Below are 18,854 nucleotides of genomic sequence, written 5' to 3' on the forward strand. Positions count from 1 at the left end.
CAGGATTGCATCCTTTTCTTACATCATTTTGTGCGTTAACAGGAAAGCAGCCTCATCTATGATGCCTGGGCTACCCTATAACACCACCATGGAAACCCCTGCCACCTTCTTCCTTGTGGGCATCCCAGGTTTGCAGTCTTCACATCTTTGGCTGGCTATCTCACTGAGTGTCATGTATACCACAGCCCTGTTAGGAAACACCATCATAATGGCTGTAATCTGATGGCTTAGTGATTAAAGTTAGGTGCTCACTGCTACTGTGGCCCAGGTTCACTGCCAGTTGCGGAATCAAACCACCCATTTGTCAGTTGCCATGCTGTGGTGGCAGCTCACATAGCAGAACTAGAATGACTTACATCTAGGATATAAAACCATTACTGGGGCTTTGGGGAGTGAAAAAAAAAAGAGAAAGATTGGTAACAGATGTTAGCTCAGGCTACTCTTTTCCAGCAAGAACTAAAGAAGAGGAAGAAAAAAAATTTTAATACAAGATAATTTTACAATAGTACTGATACCAAAGTACTGTATCTGAGTCTCAATATCTCCTTTCTACTGATGGGGGGAAGGCATTGAAAATTAAGCAAAATAATGAATGGAAAGTACAAAAAGCAACATCAATATATTGTGTGTATTTAAAAAATAAACCCAATATATTTCTAATTCCACAATTTGAAGGGGTTGTTCTTGGCACTATTGAAATTGCAGTCCTGTGTGGATCAGTACTCATGTGGTAATTCTTCTAAACAGATTTTATACTTAACAACTCAGCAAACCCACCTTTTGCTAATATTGGACTTTGTTTACCCACTAGAATGTATTCTATTTCTGAATACCAGTGGAGTAGGAATCAGCCTCTAAATATCTGATAATGATGCCCTGAGTTCCCAAAGAGCAGTAAAAAAGACTCTCCTCCCCTTGCCACCCCCTAACATAAACAAATCAAGATCATGAGGCAGTGAAGCACATTTGAAAAGATTTTGATTTTGAAAAGTCACACTATTCTTTCTCCATAAAGCACCAAAAGAACTACGTCTATTAAATCAAAGAATACTAGATACATTAAAGAATCTGAGGTAAAGCAACAAAGGTATAGTCCAGCCTGCAGCCAAAATAAAAATCTCTTTCCAGCATTTCCATCAGAAGGCTACTCTGCCAACTTGTGTCTCATTCACATTACTATTCCCTGACACCAGCTGGGATCCACCGTTGGTACTCAGATACTGAATTACAGATTTCCAAAAACGGACTGGTTCCCTGCCATGGCTGCCCCAAAACAGTAAGTCTTGCGCTTCTCTGGATGCATTCAGATCAGACCCCTCCTCTATTACAAGCAGCAATGTGTGCTCACTTAACTAGTGCCTGGGACCCACAGCAGACTCTCAGTGTTTGGATCTTAAGAGATTACAACCAATCGTCCTTGAAAAAAAGGGAGACTGGATTTCCTGTGGGGAATTGTGAACCCACAGATTTACCCTCTGCCTCTAGCTTTTATAGGACCCGAGAATCACAAGCTTTTAGTAGCCTTTCCCCTCAAGACTCAGGCATTGCACCCCTTGGTTTCTCTGCTGGTAAAACAAGGATGGGCAAAGCTCATCCCTGCCTGGCAATGAATGATCACACCAAGTCAGAGGTGCCAGGCCAGACATTCTAGGGAGTGGTGCATGCACTCTACCCTCTGATGGCTATGTGTCTCTTCCCCTTCTGGACCACTTTTGAAATTACCCATCAAATCAGTTTTTGAACAGGAATATAGTTAAGTACCATCCAGTCTTTCATGCCCCTAGGAGGCAAGAAAAGCTTACTTTTGTTTTGATTCTAGGCATAGGAATGAAAATTCCTTCACTTAAATATTTATCAACACACACACACACAAACACACACACACAGTGCTAGACAGGGGCTACACTGATGAACCAGACAAAGTCCTTATCTTCATGGGGTTCTTAGAAGGGAAGAGTAAGCAACTATCTTAGAGAAAAGGGTTTTCATACACTGAAGAACTTTAGTCTTCTTGCCTGGTCTTACAATCAAAGAGTATGAAATAAACAATTTGTTTAAACTTGTAATTCTTCCAACAAGTAACCATAGTGCCCAAATCAGCTTTAAAAATGTCAAACAAAAAAACCATCCCAAAATAGCACATTACAAACAAAACCATTTTACTCCTTAATTCATTCTAGGTTTGAATGAATTTATCACTTAATAATCTTTTTCGAAGAACCGTCCAAGATCGGTCCTAAGAAAGCCATAGTAACAGAACAACACTGATTTGGCCCTTAGCCTCTTCTGCTAAATGTCCAGGGACATAACTAGAAGCACTTCCTCAAAACCCATTTCTGAAGTCTAAAAGCACTTCCCCAGAGAGTTCCCCCACGTAAAGACACATGGTTCCTCTAATGCTGGTCAGCTCAATCCTTTGCAAGATCAGGTCTGTGACTTACCAGTTCATTCCACTCCAAGCAGTTGATGGTAACTTCTCCCCTTTACTACTAATAGTCAAGGAGCAACTTGGACGTGTGGTGGGCAGAATGAGTTCATTTCCCCATTTTGGTCTGTTTTACCTCTTTCATACGTGAATAGCCAATACAATAAAGGTAGAAACATAACTTTTGCTATCTTTATTACAGGAATTACTTTGTTTTTGCCTATACCTAACCTAGTATCTACTTTCCTGCCAAATCCTAACCCAACTGTCACTACCTTCAAGTATAAACTACCTCAGAGGTTGTGTTACACAGCATCAATATGTAATGTGCATATTGTAGCCCGTACAATAGGCAAAACCATTAGTTCTCACATGGTTGCCTTGAAGTTTGTTTCCAGCCACAATCATTCCCACATCACACTCTTAAGAGCTGTAATGAATTATTTTGGCTACATGCAGCAACCACGTTAAGGTCAAATGCCCAGACACATAGTCTCAATTCTCTTTCATTGTACATATAGCTCTCAAATTGGCTTTCTGAGCCTAGTCCAATTCTTTCTCCCTACCCTTCCCTCCTGCTTTCCTCATTTGTCATAGATTTAGAGAAGAGAAAGGCAGAATATTATATAGTTACCAGAAACATCAAGATGCCTTTGGTGACAAAAAATATCTGAATTTTAGCCCAACCAGCTTGTAAGACTTCCTGGCAGTGCATTTGTTTCACATTTTTCTTTTTATTATTTCCATTCTCTACCCTGATGTCACCGTCTCCATTCTAATCCAAAGACAAGCACATACAATAGATGCAGAATATATTACTGCGGCTGGAGTTTCCACTAGCATGGGACCTTTCTGTCTAAATGGCTCTAGACTGTCAGGAAAGGCTTTAAGAAACAAAGGCCCTGCTGACAAGATGCTGGCTCTAAGAAGGTAAGATAGGAAGGTGACACAGGCAAAATCCATGGCTTGTCTTCATTCGTCCCTGAGAAGGGAACAAAACTACAGAATGGTTCTAAGATCTTTACAACAATCCTGTGAGGTAGGAGAGTATACAGCTACTGTAACCCCGCTGCCACTGAGGACAGTTGAATATTTACAAATGGGTGGGATGTTTCAGACCCAAAGGTAATGATGAGATGCAGACATGTGACTGAGATGTGAGTTTGGTAAACCCTTATAATCTTTACAATCTTCTTTCAGTAGCTTTGTGAGAAATAACTTGCTGCGTTAAGGCCATTTCAGTTTCTTCATCCATCAAGTGAAAATAAGAACAAGGCACACAGGGTTCCTGATCCTAACATTTAAAGAAAGGGCAGAACCAGGACACAGGTCTCCTTAGAGTTTGAGATAGAGAGTGATTTGCCCAGCTCGTACTCAGAGAGAAGACGACCACTAGCGTGGTCTGGGCAAAGCTGCAATGTATTTCTCTGGTTAGGAGATCAGAGAGCGGGGGTCAGTTTTGGGTTGGTCAGAAGCAGCAAACCTCAGCTGAAGCATCCAGCCACTGCCATCAGCACCCAGCCAGTTCTGGACACGGACAGTAGTCTTTTGGCTTGTTGTTCAACCCTTCCCAAAGGGTTTCCCAAAGGCTGGATCTATTTCATTGTCCTCACTAACTTAATTATGGCACCAACAAGGATGGGGAAGAGGGGCATGAGCTACAGAAAGGACAGAGTCCTGATGCTCAGAACTGCTCTGATCTTCACCATCAGCCTGGCCACACGTCCCTCATAGGGGTGCACTGCTCATATGATAGAGCCTCAGCTTTTTCCCCTGCGTAGTTTAGAGAGCCTTTGGCCCAGGAGCAACAGGGCACTGGGTCAGGCAAGAGAATTCCTGGATTCCAGACTCAGCTCAGTTCAAGGGAACCCTTGTCAGCAGCAGGGCCCTCCAAGACCCCTGCAGTTCAGGTGAAACTGCAAGGCCTCTGGTTAGGATGGGGGCTCTCTTAGTCCTCCCCATTCAGGGAGCAGATGGTCAGAGGAGTGGTGTTGTTGGCACAAATGCTGTAGCAAGGACTAAAATAAGGCAGGAGGCGCCCAGGGAAGGGAAAGTGGGGAAAAGTGAAAATGTGCGAGCAGTTGTCAGTCACATTATAGAAGGAGATATCATGGGCCTCATAATCCAGGAAGACTCCCACCTGGCGTGGGGGGACTGGCAAGGACAGCAGCGGGTATTCCTCAGTGCCTGCCCGGTACTCATTTCCCTTCCTCAGCCTTATCACCCAGAATCCATAGCGGGGGGATAAATAGACTACCTCCTTCCGGTCTACATTTTCCTTACATACTCCCACGCCCCATTCAGACCTGTCTCCCACCTCCACCTCCCAGTAGTGGCGGCCTGAGGAGATGCACTGGCTGCCCAGGACGATATTGTAGCGGTAAAATCTCTCAGGATTGTCAGGCAGTTTCTGCTCGGTGTCTCCATAGTGCACACATTTTCTGTCCTCAGACACGATGAGGCGGGAATAAGCAGTGTCTGGATCCAGGAGCACATCAGCTATGGAAAAAGATCTTGGATGGTAACACCGATACAGAGCCGGACCTGATAGAGTGGTATACTCTATACACATACACTGACACAGGGGGCATGGGTGAGGTCTCCCCGATAAACATAGGCCAGATTTTTCAACGATGGGGTAGGGGGCTAGATGGGGCATCCAGAGGTCAGTGAAGTATTTTCTTTCTCTGGAAGGGTCCCTCCCACTGGCCATCACAATCTCCCCCAGCATTTATTACCGGCATATGTCTTCAGGACCTCTCTTAGCCCCAGCACATGGCAATCCGTCTTCAACTCCAAGGAGACTGGTTTTGGCCGCCTCAGGCTCCAAGACTTGCTCCTGGTAGAGGAGGGGTAACCCTGGAGGCCAGAAATCCTGACTCTACCACACGGGCCTTCCCTTAGCACAGGGAAGAAGGGTTTGGCCAGGGACCTAGTTGGTGGGGTGCCCCTCTCCAGCAACACCAGGCAAAGCAGAGATGTGGTGATTATTTACTGAGGCCAAATGGTTTTTGGCATAGAGAGGAGAGCATTCCCATTCCTGTGCTGCGGGAAAGGTCACATGTGTACTTGACATCAGTAGAGGAAGACGTGTGCCACAGAGGGAAAAGGCTGATACTCAGAGCTCAGAGCATAACGGAGACATCTGCGGTCTTTTCCCCTCCTTGGGAGATCTACTTGAAACTGTGTATTTTATAATTTACCTGAAATTCTTATTGCTAATACTTGAAATTAATTTGATCAAGTACAAAGAAGACAAAAGAAAGATGAATACATTTCTTTAGCCAATACGGTAACAGTGGGGGAAGATTATGGACTAGCACTTGCTTCACTGTAGGTCCTGGGTCTGTGTTCCTTCCCCATTTCTGGCTCTGGCCAGGACCCACTTTGCCTTATAGGGCTGCCTTGGGGCTCCACAGATGGGAACATACCTGTTTAAGACATCCTCAATACCCTAGACAGAGAAAAGAAAACAGCACATGAGTATTTGCTGTTCCTTGGAGGAACCAGACAGACACTGAGCTCTAGGAGAGGGTTTCTCTAAGGGAAAGGGAGGTAGAGAGCAGGGCTGGAGAGAAGACATGCGGATGTAGAGGGGAGAAGCCTACAGAAGTGGAGAAGGGCAGGCCTAGCTCTGGCTGGATTGGCTGATTTCAGGCTTCATCGCAAGGCTCTCAGGCCAGAGAGTAGATGGCACTCCTCCTATGAGGCTACAACTACAAGGGGCCAGGTCATCCACCCACCCGGACATAGAACAGCAGGCATTAGTGGGAGGTGTATGGGATCCATGTCTGGCTCACAGGCCCCATTGAAGACTAGGGAATCCTCTCTCCTGGAGTCCCAGGCTGTCTTCAGCTGTCATTCAAGGTTCCCAGGAAAACCTGCTACTCACCTGCAGCATCCAGCGGACTGGCCTCTGAGACCTCTCTTCCAGCTCTGCAATCATCTTCCACAGGAACCGGCCTTGCTGGAGGAGCTCATTGTGATTCATCTCCAGCTTCTGCATGGTCTCCCCCTCCTCCTGCTCTAGGCTGGCCAGAGCCGCTGCTGCCTCTACTTCCAGCTGCCTTGGTGGCTGTTGTTTCTGTAGTAATCGCCAATACTTCTCAAACTCCCACATGATACTCTGCTTTCGGGTTTCCAGCTGTATCTGCAGAACCAAGATCAGAAATCAGTACTGGTATTGTTTGTGTAAGGGCACCACCCAGGATTGAGGACACTGGCATGTGTGTACACTTATACTCTGGAATGTTCTGGTACCAACCATGTGTTTGGCACAGTAGAGGCCAAGATAAAGGATACTATTTTTCCTACATTTCTGTTCCCACAGCTGCAATACGTGCTTCTGGGTCATTATTTTTACTCTCATTGACACAGTAGGGCCCAGGTTAGCATCATGCTACTATATACTCTAAATTATTTTCTATTTTCAGAATAATGACAAGAAGCATTATACTTGAGCCTCTAAGGCAGTGGAACCTAACCACAGTGGTAGACGCTTTTGCTTCTCAATGGTATTATATCAATTCAACATGCTGTTTTAGACTGGTTCAATGTTACCTTTTATTTATCAAAAGTTGTTTTTGTGTGTGTGTGTGTGTGTGTGTGTGTGAGAGAGAGAGGAAGATTGGCCCTGAGCTAACATCTGTGCCAATCTTCCTCTATTTCATGTGGGACACCATCACAGCATGGCTTGATGAGTGGTGCTAGGTTTGCACCCAAGAGCTGAACCTGTGAACCGAAGGCCACCAAAGCAGAGCATGCAAACTTAACCACTATGCCACCAAGCCAGCCCCAGATCACACGTTTTGATAGTTTGGTAGTTATGGGCCTCAAATTTATTCCAGAGGTGATTTTCTAATATTTTAATAACTTAACTTTTAGTAAATATGTTCTAACTGGGGAAACAGAAACAAAAACTATGCTTTACTAGGTGTTATAAAGTAATACCAGTGTGATCTAACACATTAGTGAGGTGCCTACTTTTCCCTGCTCACATATGGGGACACACGCCCAGAGGTAATCTGTGTATAATAATCAAGAAACTGGAATTGAGAGGTTCCATGACATGCCTAAGGCCACATACCTTGGAGAGAAAGCTGGTAAGAGGACCCCTGGGTATCTGACTTCAAACCCCACAATCTGCCTCCAGAGATGAGGAAGCTACCATGGGTCAGCTCCAGGACAACACAGGGACCACAGACACTCCTTTCCCCAGATGGCAACCTGCCTTCCAGTTAGCGGTTCGTTTCCTTTCACCAACTTCCAGCTTCCAGGCCTCTTCTTGCTCTTTCCTCAGATGTTCCAGAGCCTCATGGAGTTTCCAGTGAAAGAGATAAAAACCTCATGAGGCCATCTTGGGCAGCCTGGGTTGATAATGAGGCTTCCTAGCATTGGTAGGCGATGAGAAAACAAGTGTTTCTCAGAGGATGGGCCGGGATGAATGCTGGGAGAAAGGGAAATGCCAGGGAGGGAGCAGATCCTGCCCAGATGACATTCAAGGTAGTTCTCAATCTGAGAATCATTTCAACTCCCACAGTCTCTAAGTTTCTGTAAAGTATACGAAAAGGTCCATTTCCATCCTTCCCAGAAAGCTACCTTGGACTTTCCTATCCATGCCTCTTGTTATCCTTATCTGCATTGTTATGCTACAGCCTCCTGAAACCTTCTTATTCAAAGCACAATCCAAGTGAGTCGGCAGCCACAGCATTATCTGGAGTTCGTTAGAGATGCAGACTCTCAGGATTCATTCCAGACCTCCTGAATTAGAATCTGAATTTTAACAAATTCTTGGGTGGTTCCTATGTATATTAAAAGAAGAAGCACTATCCTAGAATACTAATGCAAGAGATTACTACTGGAAAGCATGAAGTATTCTGATAATAATATTAACCATTTTATTAAAGATTTGCCAAGTGCCACATATGGCTTCAGCACTAAACATACATTTGATCCTCACAATCCCTTGAGACAGGCATTATCCCCATTTTATAGATAGGAAAACTGAGGCTCAGAGAGTGAGCTAATCAAAGTTATTCAGCTGGTCAATGGCTGGGCTGGGATTTAACCCAGTTCTTTAATTCCTACGCCTACGTTACACTGCCTCCCTATTCCAATACTCTGAAACTAAATAAGTCATGTTAATTTTTAGAAATCCTTCTTGCATAGGAAAACAGCTAATTCGCAGATTAGTCTTATATTCTTACCTGTTAATCTCAACTTCAAGAAAGAGAATTAAGACCTGTTCGGATCAATGGATCAGAGAATCATTGGGATAATGATTGTGATAAAGGTGCATCAGCATGGACATCGGAAGAAAGAGTAAGCAGCTGGAAGTTGATGAGGGTAGCCATAAAAAAGGAGGAGAAAGTGTGTCCATCCAAAAAAAGACTTGGTAGAAGAGAAAGAACACTGGCGGGAGAGCAAGAAGACCTGAGTCCTAGCCTTTGATCTTCCTTTAACTACCTCAACCTAAAGCGAGCAGGACCTGACAAGGTGAGACTAGATAATCTCACTCAATCCAAAATGACTCAGCCATGGTCCTTCCACCTTTCAAACCAACAGGCATGATCTCAAATTTCTAAGCCTCAGTTTTGTCTCTAAAAGGAGAGAGTTAAACTGGCTTATGCAATGTCAAATGACCATTTGTGGCACTGCCAGGAAGAGGTTCAGTTCTGATAATTGCAGCCTTGACTGCTTCATACCCAAACGCATCCAAGGCACCCTGAACCCAAGCTAAACCAAATTGGTCTCCTTTAAAGTCTCAGTATGGAAAGTCTCTTTGGGTTAGGCATTCCACCATGTTGGGGTCAGGAATAGAGTTGGAAGTGGGAGGGAAGGAACTCAAAGGAGGTCATAAATGTAGGGAGATCGTGGCTCATGTATCAGGTCCCAGGGCTCTGGGGGTGTGAGGAGCCAAAGGAATGAGTTCTCGTTTTGTCTTTGCGGCCCTTGGCCAAGTCCTTGATCTAGAGAAAGCCAAGTGAGGGGCCGAGGAGAGACTAGGCTGGCTAGCCTCCATCTCTCACCTTGTACTCCCAGGTGACATCCTCCATGGGCACGACATTGTGGGCCTGATGCTCGGGGGACAGCCTGCAGGCCTCACACATGACCAGGCCATCCTCTCTGCAGAACATCTTTAGCTGTTTGCTGTGGAGCTCACACACATCCCCCTTCAGCCCCACTCCTGCATGCAGCTCTAGCAGACGGACTTTTTCTACAACATTGGCCAGCTGCTAATTAGGCCGCAGGTTCCTTGGCTGGACAGGAGCCCGGCAGAGGGGACATGTGTAACCCCGGTCTTGCAATTCTCCTGGGACCTCCCAGAACCCAGAGAGACAGCTGTGGCAGAAGCTGTGGCCACAGTCGATGCTCACGGGCTCCCTCAGGAAGGTCATGCAGATGGGACAGGCCACTTCTTCCACAATGGCTTCCACCAGTGCTGCAGGATCCATGGTCCTTCTCACACCCTCCTCAAAACATGGAGAAAACCAGGGGTCAAGGCAGTGATGTCTACAAAGAAGGAAAGGAAAACAAGTAAGAGAAAAAAGGAACAGAAAAGCAGAGGGGTCAGTGTAAGGGATAATTAGTGACTGACAAAGACAACTTCCTCCTTTGGATCCTCTATTGACCTTGTTTAATAAACACTGGCCTTCCCAACTGAAGTTCTGACTGTGTCCTTACTCACCCTACACAAGGGACATCTGGGGATGCCTAAGTGAGTGGATGTTGGAAGTTATTAGTTTTCATTCATTTGGTCATCCCTGACCCCCACTCTGGGTTCACTCACCAGACCATTTCCACCCCACCTCAATCCTGCTCTCCAAATCAGCATTGCTCATCTTGAACACGGGTAAGGTCACATAAAATATGGTGTTTCAGTATCCAGAATAAGGCCAGAAATACCCCTAGCCTCACTCTCTGGCATGTTTATATGTATATTTATATACTTTAAGGCACAGAAAAGGTAATATGCCAGACCCATTGCCTATGTGCTCAATTTGTTTTCTTGTATTGTGCACTAAAGCATAAGGTATAAGAGAACCAGCAATACTTTCCCCACACCCTGTAAACCCCTGCCCACTCCTCCAGCACTAACATTCACAAGATGCCAAGACACTCTCTTCAGTGATGTTAGAAGCAGATACGAACAAATGCCCCTTGGAAGATAAAAACAAAAGTCATCTGATGATAATGAAACCCATACTGATGAATTCACTACTCCAGCAAGAAATCTGAGATTTCTGCCAGGGCCACATGTAGCTACAGAACTTTAATGCTCAACATGAGGCCCTTGGCACAGTTGGCCTTATTTATTTGTTCACTTTGCAGGTCTGTGGTACCAGTTAGTGTGTGTAAAGGGAAGAGCCATGTTGGTCTTAGTCACTGCTGTATTCTGAGCACCTCAACAGGGCCTGTCATGCAGTTATTGCTGAATAAATATTGGTTGAATGAATAAATCAGCTAGGCAGAAGCTAATTCCCAAATCCACAATGTTTTTCTGATGTTAGGTAATTGAAAGCATAGTATACCTTAATATTAATAGCAAGCATTCCTTAAGCACTTATACTACATGCCAGGTACTATTCTGAGCATTTTACATGGATTAACTCAGTTTATTTCACAACCTTAAGCAGAAACCATTACTCTACTCTTCTCCTTTTACAGGTGTTTAGTCATGGGCTCCATCATTCTATCTTGGGCAAATTACTTAACGTCCTGAGCTTCAAGGTGTAATAAAAATTCAAGAGTAGAGAGAAAACACTGTGGTTTAAGGGTAGACCAGTAAGGCTTCTTGAAGGAAGTGGGGCAGTAAGTAGATTTTGCAGGACTCTCTGTTATAGGGCATCAGGTCCTGCCTCCTACTGGTCTCCCAATTTCCTCCTCCCACTATCATTACCAAACTGTAGGATCCAGTATCCTAGAACCTAGTTTTACTAAATCATGAACCTACTGAACAGCCTATCCTAGCTGCTCAGGACCTAGTCCAACAGGAAGCTCTCTCTCTTCACCCTGAAACAGCACCTGTGCCCAGTCAAGCAAGGGGAGAAACTTCCACACTTTCCTGCAGACTCCATGTCCATTCATTCTACCCCACTGGGGTTCCTTCCCTTTTCCCAGTTTGAAATGATCTCTTAGTGATCCCGCTCTTAACACCACTTGACATGTATATTTTTATTGTCTTACTTCTCACACTAGAAGTTTCATGAAGGGAGTGACATCATCTGTTTCATTTGCTAGTACATTCCAAGGCCAAGAATAGTGCCTCAGATATTTTTGAATACATGAGAATTAAATGTAAATGCTGATGTCAGGTTGGAAGTGGAAGAAGTGTCAAAATCCTCATCAAACACAGAGGGGCACCAAGAACTACCAGCTAAAGCTGACACAACAACAGGTTGGTATCTATGATTGAAAGCTCCTAGGATCTACGAAAGAATGAAAAAAGCAAGTGAAAATTAAGAAGATGGTGGCAGTAGGGAAGTGAGGTATAGAAGTTTCAAAATGATAAATTAAGAAAGGCGGTGGGAGCCTATTATTTAGATTTAGTGAGGTCGTAAAAAGATCTCAACATGAACAAGTTAAAAGTGGGGCCCCTGCAAAAAGGACTTACGAGCAGGTAGCTATTGCTCTTTGATGTAAAACTTTTATTTTTTCTTATACATAAATTGCTTTGACAAAACTTTAATTATTAAACGTTTAATTGCTTAGACCTTGCATTTGGCAGAGCAGGGAGCCAGTCTGGGAAACACATTTGAGGGGATGGGGCGGAGCCTGGAAAAGACTCAAGAGGCGGGACTACAGTGGGGAGAAGACAGGCGGTGACTTCTGCGTTCCGGAGCAGAGGGGGATGGTAACCTCCTGGCCACAGGACTCGGGGCAGGGCCCGGGGACCCGGGCAGGGTGGGGCGGAGTAAGGTGAGCCTGCAGGACCTCTGACTTCAGGAGCGGCACAGCTGTCTACCCACCACCCACCTCAGCACAGACTAACGCCCCGCTGTGGAAACCCAAACTGGAGACGCCTGGTTCCCACGACCAAGCATCTGCAGCGTCAGAAGCGACCGACCCCACGGCACAGCACTTACCGCCGGCGCGGAGACCACCACCCCAGCAGCGCCGCGGGCGGCTCCTCGGCCTCTTCTGCTCAACCCCGAGGCCCCGCCCCCAGGCCCCGAGCACGAAAGCCGAGGGCACGGTCCGGGCGCCCGAATCTGCCCGGCCGGGACGTCATTGTGGAAGCAGCCAATCACAGAGAGGGATTTGGACAAGCCTCGCCAATCGCAGATGGGGACGGGGGCTTCACACCACTCTTGGCGTGCCGGTGTATTTTGTCTGCTTCCTCGGTTTTTCTGCACCTTTTCTTCCCTCAGAGCCCCTGAAGCCAGTCCCAGGACGGGTCAAAGGGTTGAGGCTCCCGAGTGAGGCCGCTCAGGGCCTGGTTTAGTAAAGGCCCAGCTGGCTGTCCGCCAAGGAAGTCTGTCTCCGTTTCCGCTAGGGCTGACTAGTGGCTCTTCAGAAAGAACCTGTTCCTTCAGGGTGATAGCGCTAGACCTGATGCTGTTCATTCGCCAGTTTTCCATGTCAGCCTTAGCAGCGTATGAGTTCAGCCATGTCTAGTTCTGTGACCCAATTTCGCGCAGAGCTGGGCACACGTATGCCGCGGAATGTGCAGTTTCCTGCAAGATGAGCGACCTTTCCTGGATCCAGACTGCAGAGATTGGGTTCTCCTTAAAACCAAAACCAAAACCAAAACCCTCCTGAGTTTTCCTGCCAAACTCTTATCCTTCAGTACTTCAGCAGGCAGCATCTCAACACTGTTGCCACAGCCCACTTTTAGAATTAGAAGCGGATACTGGGAACTGGTGGAGTAGAAGTGGAAACCCTGGCCGGAAACTTTCAGAAACTGAAAGTGTTTGTCAACAACTGGCCCCGTCCCTCACCCAAACACACAGATGCAGATATGGACACTCACAATCTGCTACTTAGGGTAGTGATTTGGGTTTTTCCTTGTACCTTCTCTACCTTGTCCTTTTCCTGATAGTTAGGTGTTTACTGAGTCAGCAAATAAAGGCACATACTGTCCGCAGGGAAAATTAACCAGGAAATCCTTTACTGAAGTTCAGTTCCAAATGATTTCACTGTTGGAGCTGATACTCTTTGGATCCTCGTGTGGATGTCAGGCCCCAGGCCATGGTTGAAATTCTAAAGGGTGAGGTCTAGAAAATTCCTGAATCAAATGGGCCCATGAGCGAAAAAAGAAGAAAAGAGGTAACCGAGGTCTGAGCTGGGCCCTCTGCTTCACCTGGATCTAGAGAAATGTCTGTCCTCACAGAATAGTGAGAGTGAGTGTGTTAATTGAAACAAGCCAGTTTAAACATTATTGCACGTCAGCTGCTTGTAACACTTGGTGCTGGGTGCTGGGATTACAACTAAGAGCCACATGGTCTCTACTCTTAAAGGAGCTCAAGATCAAGTTGGTTGTACTTCTTTGGGGTTTCTGTGAAGTTAAAACAGTTAATGAGGAGATCTTTTTCATTTGTAACTTGTAATCTGTCTAAACCATGACTGACTTTCCAGGCCACTGGCACAAGGGCACCTTAGAGTTGCTGGGAGAAGGGAAGGCTGGACAAACAGCTTTTGAAGACAGATCAGTCCATTGCCTAAGCAAGAAGCTCTCCTTCCCAACCGCCCTCAGGATGCTTTGTTTGCTGTGAGAGGCAGACAGGTGCGTCCAGGTGAGGCTCTGTCTTGGAAACATTCCATGGCTGTTACTCCAGACTCTACCCTCTGCCTCAACCCAAGACAGACCAGGACAACAAGATGGGTGGGTAACTGTGGGGTGGTGTCTATCTGTGTTCTGGGAGAGGAGTGGCATCAAAGGAGAAGCAAGGACTGAGAATTGGCTTGGGGGCAGGGAAGGAGGTGCAGGCATTGTCGAAGTAGGGCTAAGGAAGGAGTGGGGAGCTGTTGCAAAACCCTGAGGCCTGACCATGTTGCATGTCATACAATCTGCCTTACTGAGAGACCCCCAAATGGTTTCCCTCTCTCTCTGTGAACAAGTATTAAGTACAGCCTCGCCAAATTTCATTCAGTCTTAGACCTGAACTTTACAGGGGAAGAGATAGCCGCCTATGGTAGTAGCACAGGTCAGAAGAAAAACCTGAAAGAGGTGGAGAGAAGAGGCTAAGAGGAGTGTGGCTCAGACAATGGATAGTCCACTCCACATCAAAAGTCTCTTCCTGGACCTCTTACACTGGAAGTTAATACTTCCTGTTCTTCCAGTATTCTGGATTGTCTTCAGTTTCCAAAAGGCAAGGCTGACACCTCCCAGGGGTCCAAGTAGGGGAAGTTAGGGCCTCCCTCCCTCATCTACTCAATGCTAGCCCAAGCTAAGAGAGAAGAAATCCTAGCTCAGAGCGGCAAAGCCACAGACCTTTGTTAATACTCTCACATAGGAGGGGGAAGGGCGACAGGAATGGAGGCGAGGTGAGTCTAAAAGCTAAGACCTAGAATTCTGTAACTTTTTTAGGTTTGCTGTTATTTTGTGACCACAACACATAAGAATTTATTTTTAAAGTGCCATTACAACCTATGCTTTGGGAAAATATTTTGTGGCCAACTCTGTAATTGCATTATAGACTTATTCAGCAGGTGATGGAAAATAAGACATATTGCTATTGTGGAAAGGATTAAATGATATAGCCCCTTTATCAGAGTATAATAGAATTTAGAGGAATTTGGCCAAACTCATTGCCATGGAGATGGATGAGTCAGGAGCCAGCCATGCTGGCTAACACCGAGAGTTGAAAATACCAGAAACTATTTTTAAGCAGAAAAAGGAATTATTAAAGAATATTAGGTAGCTCATTGGTGATGCAGGCAGGAATGTCATCAGATTACCCTGCATGTTCAGTCTGATAGAGGCAGCACTACTGCCTCCATTGAACATGGGCAACTCAGATCTTACTCCCAAACCTGGCCAGCGGAGGCTGCCACTAGAAGCTCTGCCTCTGCTTTCTTTGGAAGATGGATTCTTCTATCAATATTCTTCACCAAAATGACTCAGTGTGGCATCTGTTCTTTATATTATTATCTTCTGAATCTGCTTCTTGCAGGTATCTATGGTTGACAGCTCTTAGATCACGTCTTCATCCACGGTAGTAGATTGGATTATCGTTCCCATCTATTTTCCCCCATTTTGTAAGGGAATGTCTAATTCCATCCATCACCTTATGACTCACATTGTGTCCCTATAGGTGAAGAATATGTCCGCAGGCCATTATGAGACTTGACAATGTGACTGTCTTGGGTCATTGGAATGCGAGCCGAGGTGAAGCGTTTTAGTTCCCTACAGAAGCTTTATGAGACACTGCATGTTTGTACCACCTCTTGGTGTTTTTCCTCTACCACAATAAAGACATGTCCCAATGAAGAGCCCCTCCTTCAGCTTGAGTCCTGGATGAGAAAACATGTGGATCAGAGTCCCAGAAGTCCACCTGCAGCCAACGACATGATGTGTAAATGAGAAATGTTTGTTGTTTAAGTCTCTGTGATCTTGGAGTTTTTCTAATAGTAGAAAAACTGATTAATTAGCTAGGAAGGTGAGTTTATGGCTTTCATCTTGGGGAGATGTAGAATCATAAGGAGGGAAATCCCTGAAACGTAGGAAGATCAATCCAAGTGCTGAGTGGCCACAATAAATGACAAATGTCCACTATAAACACAGACTCTACATTCACAAAATTTAGAAAACACACAGAAGCCCTCAGAACAAAATGTGGCCACCTCATTGTACAATAGCATTTCTCCTGTCAAAGAGAAGTTCAAATCCACTTTCCATCGCTGGCCACAGTCCTAAAAGAGAAATATAATGTTATCTGGGGAGGGGGCAGAAAGGAAAACCAGGAGGGAACAAAAAGGATTGATGGTTTCAAGTTTTCAAAATTGTTTTGTCAACCTGTGCTCATTGTTTGGTATCTAGAGCCAAATTCAGGAATATGTCTAGTCAAGTAGTTAAGAGTGATACTATGATTCCCATACAATGTGAGAAAAAAATTCGTCTATATAAACAATCTCCCTTTTGAGGGGAACAGTAAATGAAGTATTTTTGTTTTCTCAATTTAGAAAATTTCAATGTACCATTTGTCTTCTAAGTATTATCATGCATATTACCAAACTTCTACATTTTCCTTTCTATCTCCTCTTTGTCCCCTATGCTCCAAGCATCCTAATTGTAGCATTGAGACTATGCTCTGTCTGGGGATACAAGATCTACTTTCTTTTCAGCAGGATGCATTATGTTCAACAAAAAGAAATTTCAAGCAAAGTTTAGGGCCCAACATTTTCTACAGTCCTTGTTACCTGCTTTTTTCTCTGAATGTATCTACTGTAGGATTTCAAGGACTCTTTAGCTCTTTGCCAAAGTGGCTACCACTGCTACTTCCTGCACTGGAATTCCTTAATTAGGTCTGTGAGTCTGGCCTTAAAGGAGAGGTCCCCCCACTCCTATTATTTTCCACATTCATGACCTAGAAAATCGTAATCAACTGATTTCTGAACCTGAGCTGCTATTTTCTTCCAGAGTCTACACCTTCAGGGACCCAGAGAGGCCTATCCTTGTGTATATATGTCTTCCTATATTCTTGCTTTTCCTCACTGAGCTTTCATATCTTCTAGAAGGTCTATAAATATTGCCACTCCTTTTCCTGCGTAGTAAGATATGACTCTAATGTCCTTTAATATTTCATTTCCCTCATTTTATTTCCTGTCAGTTAAGGCAAGTCCGGCAATTTTCTTTTAATCTTGTAACACTGGCTCCATTTTTTCTCTACCACTTGTAGGAGCAACACATTTACTGGACCAGAATGTCTTCCAGTGCTCCCTCACTTTCTCTTTCAACTCAACGCCTAAGGAAGATCCTCTCCTCCTTCAATTCCTGATACATTCAGTTTGCGTATTACCACTTCTAAAACTCCTAGGTATCCCTCTATCTTCTCATTAATACACTCTGTCATTATTTTACCTGCTGACTAAGATGATTATACAACTTCCCTTGTTGCTTCTGTGCTAATCTGATTACCAGAGCAATGATATTTTTGTTATAGACTTCCTTTAATTATTTATCAGCCTTAGGATTTATGATGGTTTTATTTACAACTCCCATTCCCCCGCTCTCCCAGTGGTTCAAGATGAGGCTTCTTCTTTATCTGCTTATTAATGACATTTATTATGTTTGGAACCACATTCCAGGTCTCTGAATAATCTGCAACTTTGATCATGGTTTAACTAATAAATGGACCAGAGGTAATTTTTGATACATGGTTGGTGCCCAGGGTCAGATTACAGACAAGACATGCAGCTCTCTAGAAGTTAATCCTACCTCCGTCCTGGATACAGCTTAAAGCAGAATAAAACACCTCACAAAATTTAGGGATTGCATTACCTATGTAATGCTCTTTACCAAATCATAGCAGTAACAACCCCAAGGCCTAAGATATCCTCACTAGATCTCTACCTACTTCAAGGTTAATCACCCTTTACCTATATAGAATTACTCCACTCTTACTGTTTGGTGTAATGGAGAAGTTTCCTGTCCTCCAAAGTGAATCCCTGGCTCCACAAATCAGGATCTTGCTTATGTATATGACATCATTTGCATTTTGAAGCCTAAATATGAGAGGCTCCTCCTCCATTCAAGACCTTCTAATGCTCTTCACGGTACTTTACTTCCCATGACAGAACCTGGTCCAGTTGCTTCCTCATGCTGCTGACTATACAACATGCTGTTGGTCACCGTAACAAGAATAACCTGATGGAACGATAAGAATGGAAGTATATTCTTTGATTCAGAGTGGTTGTAAAAGGCCACAGAGATCAAGGTAGTAGATAGATGGGCACTCTGAGTATTTGCTAAGGTGAAAGATTCAGCAGAGAACAAGAGGCTGAAGATACATATGAGATATGAATTGAAGGGAGGAGATCCCAGAAGGGAGCGGGAGGAGAGATGGGGTTCCGAGCATAGGTGGAGAGATTGTCTTAGAAAGGAGAGATACCTCACTCTGTATACAGAAAAGAGACAAGAATAGGTATAGATATTTTTATAGCTGAAGAGACTCAAACCTAAGATCTTCAGTTTCTCCATGAGGAAGATGTATAGCAGATGTTATGGGACCATGCCCTCAATGTCCTACTACAAGCCTGTGACTCTTACCTGAAGTATTTCCCTTGATGTGCCATGTGTGGCGGGCCAGAAGTGCCAGAGAGTTAATAGCTCCTGGGGTGTCCCTTAATCAATGAAAAATGAAAGTTGGAGGATAACTACCCAAACTTCTTTACTTGGGTAATATAATAATGTGGTATGTTCTTCACTGTCTCCCAGAGATGCCTACTAGAATCGAGTCTCAGCTTCCCCTAGTGATAACCTGCTTGA

At 44.7% G+C, this 18,854-nt stretch overlaps 1 protein-coding gene across 1 annotated transcript; it reads right to left on the reverse strand.

Annotated features, from left to right (window-relative positions):
• Positions 1 to 248: 248 nt before the first annotated feature.
• LOC106831633 (E3 ubiquitin-protein ligase TRIM68-like) lies at positions 249 to 18,165 on the reverse strand. Its single transcript, XM_070490872.1, is given in 6 exon segments — positions 249 to 4,924; positions 5,164 to 5,264; positions 5,857 to 5,879; positions 6,318 to 6,575; positions 9,454 to 9,937; positions 12,511 to 18,165. Coding segments are annotated over 5 exon segments (1,359 nt in total). The 5' UTR covers positions 9,880 to 9,937; positions 12,511 to 18,165; the 3' UTR covers positions 249 to 4,373.
• Positions 18,166 to 18,854: the final 689 nt, after the last annotated feature.

The sequence above is a fragment of the Equus asinus genome, chromosome 20 (genome assembly GCF_041296235.1).
Source record: "Equus asinus isolate D_3611 breed Donkey chromosome 20, EquAss-T2T_v2, whole genome shotgun sequence".
Taxonomy (NCBI): Eukaryota; Metazoa; Chordata; class Mammalia; order Perissodactyla; family Equidae; genus Equus; species Equus asinus.